We start from the raw sequence: 10,000 nt of genomic DNA, 5'->3' as shown, positions 1-10,000 counted from the left end.
GAGAGAGAGGGATGAGATGAGCAGAGAAGACTGAAGAGAAAGAGCAAGGGATGAGAGGAGGACTACTGTACCTTGAAGAGGCGGATGGCGGTGACCCAGCAGGTCCGGGTCTGCTCGTCGTCGGCACACAACAGCTTCAGGTCCCGTGGCGAGTTTGACTTATTGGGCTGCAGCAACGCCAACAGGGAGAGACACAACAGTGATCCAGTTAGGGAGAAGCAGAAACGGAAATATCCTTACACTATTAAACTTGAAAGCACATCAATTACTATCAGTGAAAGTGAGACTGAATAGCTCTTTTACAAAGGGCATTGTTAAGTCCGTAACAATGCCCTTTGTATGGGGGTATTATTCAAACACAATGGGACGGCATTTACCACCCTTTTGAGGCTGCTCAGAACACTGTACAGACCCTTGTCTTATATGATTGACAAATCTACCGCATATGTGTAGGCCATTATCTGCTGTGTTGCAACTTAACCCCCCCACCCCCCCAAAAACCAAATACACATACACACACACACACTCACACACTCACTCACTCACACACTCACACACACACACGCAGCCCTCAAACCCACAGAGTTGTTGAGGCAGCAGGACTTTCCCCCTGCATATTTCCCCACCCTCCCAGAGTTGCCTATAGATAAGAGGGCAGAGACACAGAGCTCGATTAGAGTGGGGATTTACATCCGACACTAAACAATGGGGCCGAGATAACGCCGAGGGTCAATTGGGTTTACTGCTGCAATCTCATGACTCTCTCCCCCTCTCACTCTCTGCTTTATGCCTTCAGTCCGACCGCTGCGGCCACAGACAATCTACTGCCGCACGGGGCAGGTATCTCACGCCGTCAGAGTGAACCTGTCTGCCCCGCAGAAGAAAGATGCACCGAGACGGCGTCCATCACTGGTCACTCTCTCGCCAGAAGTTTCCGACGGCCGACCCAGGTGTTGCGGAGACGTGACGCGGCAGGCGTCTGACTTTAAGCACTTCCCCCACATTGATAGCTCTGGAGTGGCGTTCTCTTCCTACACATTGGTCTCCACAGCCTCCAGCTGGGTCGTTTACTATAGGCCTCGTCAAAAGGCGCGTATGCACTGACACGAGCGACTTCCTACAGCTCGATTCTGGCGAATAGTTTGGAGCGGGCTGATTTGATAGCGGACATGAGAGCAAACACAGCGGCGATAAGACGGGCGATAACGGAGAACAGGCGCTGCATTGTGAGCCGGGTGGACGGGGGAGCGGAGAGGGCCGGCGGGGCTACCTTCACACAGAAGCCGTAGTCGCTGGGCGCGCCGTGGAGCTTGCGGTCCGACAGCAGGGTGTAGACGTCGCTGTCGCTGAACTCCGCCATGAACTGAAGGTGCCGGGGTTCCTGGAGGGGAGAGGGACGAGGGAGAGAGACGGAATGAGATGAGACAGAGAGAGAGAGAGAGAGACAGACAGACAGAGAGAGAGAGAGAGAGAGAGCAGAGGGAGGAGTGCATGTCACACACTGTTTAGGCCTCGTCATTCTGGCATGCCCCCACTTTTTTTTTGCAACAACACTCCATTCCTTCCCACCCCTCCTCACAACCCCCCCCCCCCACTCCCCCCGCCCCAGCAGCACTTGTGATGCTCCATTTAACTGCTAATGCAATGAGGGCAGGGTGCTGCGCTCTCTCCGCCACTGCCCCCAGCCTCAAGTTCCAGCACACACACACACACACACACACACACACACACACACACACACACACACACACACAGGCAGGCAGCCTGGAAAGGGGGAAGAGGGGGGGGGGGGGGTCTGGAGGGTGTCAGTGGGTATGGGGGTCGGAACGTAAACATGCCAGCAATGCGGAGCATCCAGAAGGCTGTAAGGACAGATGCCAGACAAATGAAGGCTGTAATGTAATATAGCTGGGGGGCCGGCTGGACATGTGCGCACGAAGCCCACCCGAGCCTCAGAGGTCAGCGCGTGAAAGAGACAGAGCGAGCGAGCACGTCCAATCAGGCGCAGGAGCTCTCAGCCCACAGGATTTGAGGCAGTGCAACAATGCAAGGGGCCATACTTGTGTGACGCCTTGGGGCTTTTGCTCGTTTCACTCCTAATGTCAATTAAAGCAAGTCAGGCATCCATCTTGGAAGGTTAAGTGGGCAAAAACACACGAGAGAGAGAGACAGAAGAAGCGCAAAGACAAATGCACACATTTCACACACACACTCTCTTTCACACACAATCACAAAGTTATTCAAACATAACCTCAACAATAATACTTCTTACACACAATCCAATGTAAACGGTCAAACATCTACAAACATAGTCTAATTGGGCATTCTTTAACAGTGTCTGTGCAACAGGATTTGATGGTGTATATGAGGTTTTTGCATTAAACAGGTGCAAGAGATGGGCTATGCAAGCACTGAATCTTCTGTTTTATACTATACAGTAAAGTCACCACAACGTCACCTGTGCAACTAAACTTCCATTTAAAATCAGATGTTGTCTCTCAGTCTCCTCATAAGAACTTTTTTATCCAAATACTACTGCACACACCCTCCAATCATTCTGCAGAGTGAGCCTGTGGCTCTGTCAGTGAGTAAGTGAGAGTGCATGTAAAAGACATGGTGGACGTTGCATTATTGTCCTGATAACATGATAAATGTGTGAGAGTATAATACTGTTAGATAGTGTATAAAAGTAAGCTTGATAGTGAAAGAGAGTATACGGTTCAGTGCAATTAGTGTGTATATTGTGTGTGTGTGTGTGTGTGTACAGTATGTATGAGTATGTTTGAGTATGCAGTGCATGTGTGTGTGTGTATGTTTGTAAGTATGCATGTATGTGTGCATATGTGTGTGTGTGTGTGTGTGTGTGTGTGTGTGTGTGTGTGAGTGAGAGATAGAGGCTGAGAATGTGTGGGAAAGATGTGTGGTGTATGTGATGGTGAATGTGAAGAGCATGGAAGTGTGTGTGAGATTTAGATAATGTGGCAGGGGTCAAGTATGGCTTAGTGCACACGGTCAACTATATAGAGGCATGCACACACATGCATACATGCATGCACACGCACACACACACACACAGACACACACACACACACACACACACACACACACACACACACTAAATCTAAATGATAAACCCTATGATATAAAGTAGAAACCTAGTGTTAACTTGGCACACCCATCTGTACCCAGGCAAGGCCAATCCTGCCCTATCAAATAACATTCCAGGTGTTTAATCTGTATATTCAGTGCAGATGATGCAGGGGCAAAGTGTATGTGTGCGTGTGTGTGTGTGTGTGTGTGTGTGTGTGTGTGTGTGTGTGTGTGAGAGAGAGTGTGTGTGTGTGTTGCAACGGCTAACGCTTTATCTTAACAGGCATGCCAGGGAGGCAGGGTGGAGAGAAAAAAAAGCCATTTCCCAAGAAGACAGGCACAAAGCTGCTCTTTGTTCTGCCACCGCGACACCCTCTGCACTGCTCCCCATTCACACGCTGCCACACAGGTACCCCCCGCTCTAGCACCAGCCATCGCTAGCCATCGCTAGCCCTCGCTAGCCACCGGACAGAGCAGGGGCAGGAGTCAGTGGGCCATAATAGAGAGAGATGAGATGAGAAACAGAGAGAGAACAGGGGGAGAGGACAAGTCAGATGGATGGACAGCAAGAGAGAGAAAGAGAGAAAGAAAGAGAGAGAGAGAGAGAGAGAGAGAGAGAGAGAGAGAGTCATTTCAGGTCTGACTTCTCCAATGAATTGAATTACCTATATTGACAGGCACACACAAGCGAGAAAACAACAGCCCTTTTGTTGTCGCCAACGAAAAGAGAGAGAGCAAGAGAGAGACAGAGGGAGGGAGAGAAATCGAGACAGAAGTGGAAAAAAAATGGAAGGGGCAGAGCCGGTTGGCACGGCCGTGGCGAGGTATAAGCTTCACCTGTCAACGGTGTGAAAGGTTCAGTGGCTGGCACGGCCGTTGCCCTGCGCACAGATCCTGCTTAACCAGTTCCCCCGACCTGAGCACCGCTACCCGGCACAGCCCTCCGCACGCCGCGCCACCCCACCCCACGCCATGCCGCCACGGCCAGGCAGCCATGCCAACAGGCAACCAGTGGGGCACATGCCACACTGCACCATCCCATCAGCTCCGAGGCTACAAGAGCTCCAGACTTTGTGTTGTGGATCGTCATATCAGTGTCATTCCAAGAGATCACCCAGTATTTAGTCAATGAGCCAATGTGTATTGGGATTCTGTCAGCATTTCAATATTGGAATTAATTGTATTCAAGGAATATATATCATTCAATTTAGTTAAGTGTAGTGTTTGTTGTTGTTTCTGTTTAGGAAAACAATGTTTGTTTATTCTGGACGTCTTATAACATAACAACGACAAGGTCATATTGTGCTTGGCTTGTCGAACAGAAATATTTAACACGGTGTGTGTGTGTGTGTGTGTGTGTGTGTGTGTGCGCACTGTTGACCAACCTTCGAAGTGCCCTTGTTGGAGAAGTAGAGGCCGGACCTCCTGAGCACAAAGTAGAACTTCTTCCATGACTTCCTGCCCTGCTCTTTGGCATGGAGGTAGCCATGGATCTCTGGACAGGTGCTTGAGTTTAAAAAAGTCTGCGGCGACAAAGACCAATGCAGTCTTATCAGAAAATGCTCTAGATAGAACACTAGGCCCACAGATAAAGAGCCGAGACAGACAGAGGGGCTGAGTACCTGAATGAGCTGGGAGTGGTTCATGATCCCGTTGGTTTCACTAGATATAGACACCATGTGCTCTGGGAAAAAGTCCTGTTGATATAAGAGCAATATCGTTTCACAATCAGCATTTCCCGGCCTTCATGCCATCTCAAGCTAAACTTGGCTTTGTGCTCATGAGTAATAGCTCAGCTGTTGGTTACCTAGGAACCAGAACCTCTACTCAGAGGGCTCTTTTCAAACCAAACATTCTTCACAGGAAGCACGCTGTTTAGGTTGAACTTATTGTTTTACAGTCATTCAGATCTCACCAGAGGTTTCTTGAAAAATTCATATTTGGCATAGTTCTTCCTGAAGCACAGCCGGCTGTCCGAGTCCATGCCCCACGCAGACTGCACCTCCATCACGGACTCATGGTCTTCTATGGTTCTTTCTGGGAAAGGGGGAGAAAAGGACAAACGCACGTATGCAATCAGAAAGAGAGACCTGGGAGACCCTGCCGCTAGAGTCCACGACAGCCGCGCAGCCCTCGCGCATCACCTAATGACTTAATCTGATCTTGTGTCTCAATGTTCTTTCTCCGAGTTGATTTTGAAATGAAAGGCAGAGGACAGGGAACACAAGGGAAAAGGTCACGGCGCTGCCGCTCCATTCATAAAGCCGTCTTTTGTTCCACCTGAGGCTCTCGACTGCTCCGCAGGGCCGGCTGCCGTGTGGGGGCTTCTGAGCGGCACTTCTCTCTCCTAGAGCGTCCGCGCTTCGGCCGCGCCGCGGATTAACTATTTACCCGTTTTTTTGGAAATGATTCTCTTTCGTTAATGGGTAGCGAAGCTTCGATAGCAAAGCAAAGGCCGCACTGAAAAAGCAGAGCGACCCAGTCGCTTTATCATTAAACATGATTCAGATGAATATTTCATGAATCGACGGAAGGCAGCGGGGCTGCAGCTAACCATCTGGAACAGTGCACTGTTATCCCAGCCTAATTGAGTCCCACACCAGGGCCATAATCAATGATTACTGGCCGTCGGAACAAAAGGGGGGGTTGCACAATCATATTACGCCCATTCAGGTGGTGCTTTTCCTCTTGGCTTCTGAGTGTTCTGGTAGGGCAAGTCATAAATATAGTGTTGCCATCATGACGTCAGCCACTTCTTATGTGTGTGTGTGTGTGTGTCTCGGTGAGTGTGTATGTGTCTCGGTGTGTATGTGTGTGTGTGTGTGCGGGTAAGTGATGGAGAGGGAGACAGAGCGTGCACACGGAGAATGACATGATTCATAAGAGGCGACACGCAAACTATGAGGCATGTTACAGGAGGGCTGAATAATGCAGCGGCTGCATTTAAACACAAGAAGCTCTCAATTATTGCACGGGGGAGGCAGCTTCCAGACGAACACGGATGCATAATGCAGAGCCAGCTCAACCGCTTCTCACTGTACCAGCGCACGGGCAGAAGTGCGGGGAGGGAGGAATTAGAACTTAGAACCTAGAACCGCGCCTGAGACATGGTGCTTAACTCCAGCAGAATCATGTAGCTCAGCTCTGTTCAAACTGTACGGAGAGAGGAGTCAGAGAAACACTGGATTGAACTAAACATTAAAAGCGATGATGCAACTTTTCAAAGTCAAGTGACCACTGTAATGTTTGCAATAAAAAAGGCAGAGTGCTTGTGCCCATTCAAACACTAAATACTGTGTGTGCTGGAGGTAAACAGAGCTCACTAGAAGCACTGCGTTACTCCGATCTTTTGTGACTCGCTGCTCTCCAGAGCTACAAGCCTGAGACGGCCAGCACTGGCCAGTGAGGGATCACAAGGAGCGTGACATCACCCTCACGCATTCCTGCCATTTTAAACGACACACAGGCAGGCCAACTGTAACTTCATTTTATAGTCCCGTCGTTTGCAGGACAAGGGGTGTGTTGAATGAGTGTTTATGTGTGTGTGTGTGTGTGTGTGTGTGTATGTGTGTGTGTGTGTGTGTGTGAAGGGAGTTGTCCAAGAAGTTGTGTGCGACTGACCCTGTGAAGTGGCTCAGCCTGAACCGAGCCAGCAGCGCCATATGAAGTGGCGAAGAGAACCGCCGTGAGCCAACACGCATGTGAGAGAGCGAGGGAGCGAGAGAGAGAGAGAGAGAGAGAGAGAGAGAGAGAGAGAGAGAGAGAGAGAGATTAAGGACGGAACAGATGGGTGAATTATGCAATGGTGTGAAGAATGCTGCTGAGGAATATTCCTCTGTGTCGAGGAGGCTGCACCAGTTCTAGACGGGCGTCTCTGCTTGTTTAACCCCTTCCTCACCACCTGGTAAGAACACAGGGGGACTGGAGGCTGAAGTGCAAACGTTAGGATCAGTCAAGCACAAGGGGCGCGGGCGCTTTGTTGAGGACTTAGCCGCCACAAAAGCACTGTTGCAGCTGCAAGTTTACTCAGCGAGTTGGGAAGTTCTGCTGCAGCTGGGCTGACTCTGCAAGTGAAAAAGCAGCAGCAACATTTTGTTTTGTGCGCGTATGTGCGTGTGTGTGTGTGTGTGTGTGTGTGTGTGTGTGTGTGTGTGTGTGTGTGTGTGTGTATGGGGGGAGCGGTTGTGCCACATCTCAAGTGCAACGCTCTCTTTTCCAGATATGCTAAGAGTGTGTGTTCAGCCAGGCTGCCATATCTTTCCCAATTTCTGAAGAAAGGGGGAGGAAGGGAGAGGGGGAGGGGGAGATGAAGAAGAAGACCAAGTGAAACCCCCATCAACACTTTTTACACTCTTCCCTCCTCTCTCATCCTCTCTTCCACTGTAGGCTGACTGTATCCCTCACTACGGCGCATCAGAAATAGCCGGTCCTTACCGATGCCCAGGTGAGCGAGCTGCTCGAACAGGGTCCAGCTGTGGTCGTCGATGCAATGGTTCTTCAGGACAAACAGCTGGCAGATGTCCCGGGCGGTGATGTCACTGGGCACCTCCACGGCTCGGCTGGTGTTGTCCTCATTGTACACTTTGATTACCTGCAACGACACAAAGCGTCCACGCCGCGTTCACAAACAAGTGGTGTGGACGAGGGCTGCGCCCGCAGCTACTGGGCCATTTTTCACACAAAAGCTTAATGCTGCGTTCACCACACGGCACTCACATGCACTAAAAAGTCACCGCGCACTCTGCTGGACGAGTACAACAGTGAACACATGACTTGAGGGCATTTCCAATTCTGGCAGTCTGAAGTCGCTCGTACAATTTTCGCTGCTCCCTCTGGCATAAAACTTAAGTCTGTGGTTGTGGAGCCCAGGGGCATAGCATCTGGTGATAGCAAAAAAAAAAACCCAGAGCGGTATCTGCCAGCGCTCCAGTTCAAAGTTATGAATGTGCCCCTTTCACGAGCTCGATGCGCGACAGCACTGCTCCACATCCAGCCTTTAACAAACTGCTAAGAGAAACTGTCCGCACGCAACGCAAACGCAACGCTAACAACTAACAACTAACCACAGCCTCTCCAGACTGTCCTCCGAGTCTCACACACACACACACATACACATCTGCAAGTTATAATCAGCTGCAAGCCAACAACACAGAGCAAAGCAGAGAAACACTTAACACGTAAAAAGAGCTGCGTTTCCAGCGCACACTTACCCCCCTGTGTGGAGTCAGGCACACCCGCGATTTGGGGCTAGCCCTGCAGCTTATATAGGGCTGTGTGCACAGCATTGTAAAAGGCAGCTCTTTTTATGGAGAACATAGAAATATGCATCAGTCCAGACTCCCTCTCTCTCTCTCTCTCTCTCTCTTTCTCTTGCTCTCTCTCGCTCTGTGTCTCACTCACACCCGCTCTTTCGTTCGCTCTCTCTCAGTCAGCTGGTGAGCAGTGAGCCCCCCCTGGACACTCTCTCTCTCTCTCTCTTTCTCTCTCCCACTCGCTCACTCCTGCTCTCGCTGTCTCTCTCTCTCTCTTTCTCTCACACGCTCACTCTCTCACTCTCTCTCTCCCTCTCACTCGCTCTCTCTCTCCCTCTCCCACTCTCTGTCGCTCTGCAGCAGAGGAGATGAAATGAGGTAATTAGAAAAGCCTGCCTCTGAGCTTCAGCGTTTTCCTGACTCCACAGATATATGTCACCAGGGCTCTGCCCAATCACCTGCCACCACTCTCTCTCTCTCTCTCTCTCTCTCTCTCTCTCTCTCTCCCTCCCTCTCGCACTCAGTTTCTTTCTCTTCCCCTCCCGCAACACAAAAAGTAAAATGAGCCCTGGCTGAAGGCTTGCCTCTACTCCACACACACACACACAGACACACACACACACACACACACACACACCGGGAGGAGAAAAGGGCTCCTGGCTCCACCTACCTATTCACAGAGCTGTGACGGGGAGTGCAGGCAGAAGAAAGCCCTGTGTGACTCCTAAAGCTCTTCCAAAGGTGCTGCTTAAATGTAATGGTGGTTTGGGTCAGCCCCTGTCTAAAGTGGAGGTTACAGGGGGTGGGGAGGGGTGTGCATGTGTTTGTGTGAGCGCGCGTGAGTGCTCCTATGTGTGTGCGCAAGTCTGTGTGTGTGTGTGTGTGTGTGTGTGTGTGTGTGTGTGTGTGTGTGCGCGCGTGCGTGTGTGCGTGCGTGCGTGCATGCGTGTGTGCGTGTGTGTGTGTGTGTGTGTGTGCATGCAGACTTGCACAGTAAAGATCAGCCGGCTGCCCCACTCTTTGTGCCCCAGTCTTGCTTTAAGGTGGATCGGTAGGGCAGGACGAGCCAGACCTCTTTTGTCAGGAGAGTTGGGGGGTGGGGGGGTGGAGGGGTAGGGTAGGGTTGTAGAGTGGGGGAGGGGAGGAGGGGGGGGGCAAAAAGGAGGTCATGGCTCTGAAGCTGGGCCGGGGTTAGCACCCTTCAGGAGCCAGCAGCGAATGGGAGCCTCCGGCTATGACATCATCCCCAAATGAGGTAAACGATCTGCTGTTTAATCAGTCAATGTGGAGAGGACAAGCAGAAAAGAAGAGAGAGAGAGAGAGAGGGAGAGAGAGAGAGAGAGAGAAAGGAGGAGGAAGAAAGAAAGAAGGGGGGTGAGAGAGTGAGGGTGAGAGAAACTGAAACTGATAGAAGGACAACAAGGAGAGAGACCAAGAGAGAGAGAGAGCAAGAGAGAGAGGGAGAGAGAGGGAGAGAGAGAGAGAGGGAGAGCGAGCAAGAGAGAGAGAGAGAGCAAGAGAGAGAGACGGAGAAGCAAAGAGAATAGGGAAGCAATGTTTGCAGCTTGTGCAAGGTACTCGACAAAAAAAACAAAGGACTGCTTTTCTGAAATCCTGTTAACAGGAAACTCCCCTGCAAGAGCTGGCCGCACCTGATA

The 10,000-nt window shown here is 50.8% G+C and overlaps 1 protein-coding gene across 6 annotated transcripts in view; it reads right to left on the bottom strand.

Moving 5' to 3' along the window:
- The window catches only part of grb14 (growth factor receptor-bound protein 14), a 43,669-nt gene that overhangs the window by 6,523 nt on the left and 27,146 nt on the right, over nt 1–10,000 (bottom strand). For 5 of the 6 annotated variants that reach the window (XM_062533994.1, XM_062533993.1, XM_062533991.1 and 2 more), the window contains 6 exons: nt 7,525–7,681; nt 5,006–5,127; nt 4,713–4,787; nt 4,476–4,613; nt 1,271–1,381; nt 72–167 (listed from right to left, as the gene is read on the bottom strand). In XM_062533994.1, the coding sequence (XP_062389978.1) occupies nt 72–167; nt 1,271–1,381; nt 4,476–4,613; nt 4,713–4,787; nt 5,006–5,127; nt 7,525–7,681 (699 nt within the window). Of the gene's footprint in view, nt 1–71; nt 168–1,270; nt 1,382–4,475; nt 4,614–4,712; nt 4,788–5,005; nt 5,128–7,524; nt 7,682–8,300; nt 8,744–10,000 lie in introns of those variants that run through there. The other variant, XM_062533996.1, reaches the window with a different exon arrangement.

The sequence above is a fragment of the Sardina pilchardus genome, chromosome 4 (genome assembly GCF_963854185.1).
Source record: "Sardina pilchardus chromosome 4, fSarPil1.1, whole genome shotgun sequence".
NCBI lineage: Eukaryota > Metazoa > Chordata > Actinopteri > Clupeiformes > Clupeidae > Sardina > Sardina pilchardus.
The sequence above is the reverse complement of the archived record's forward strand: the minus strand, read 5'-3'. Positions and strand labels throughout refer to the sequence as shown.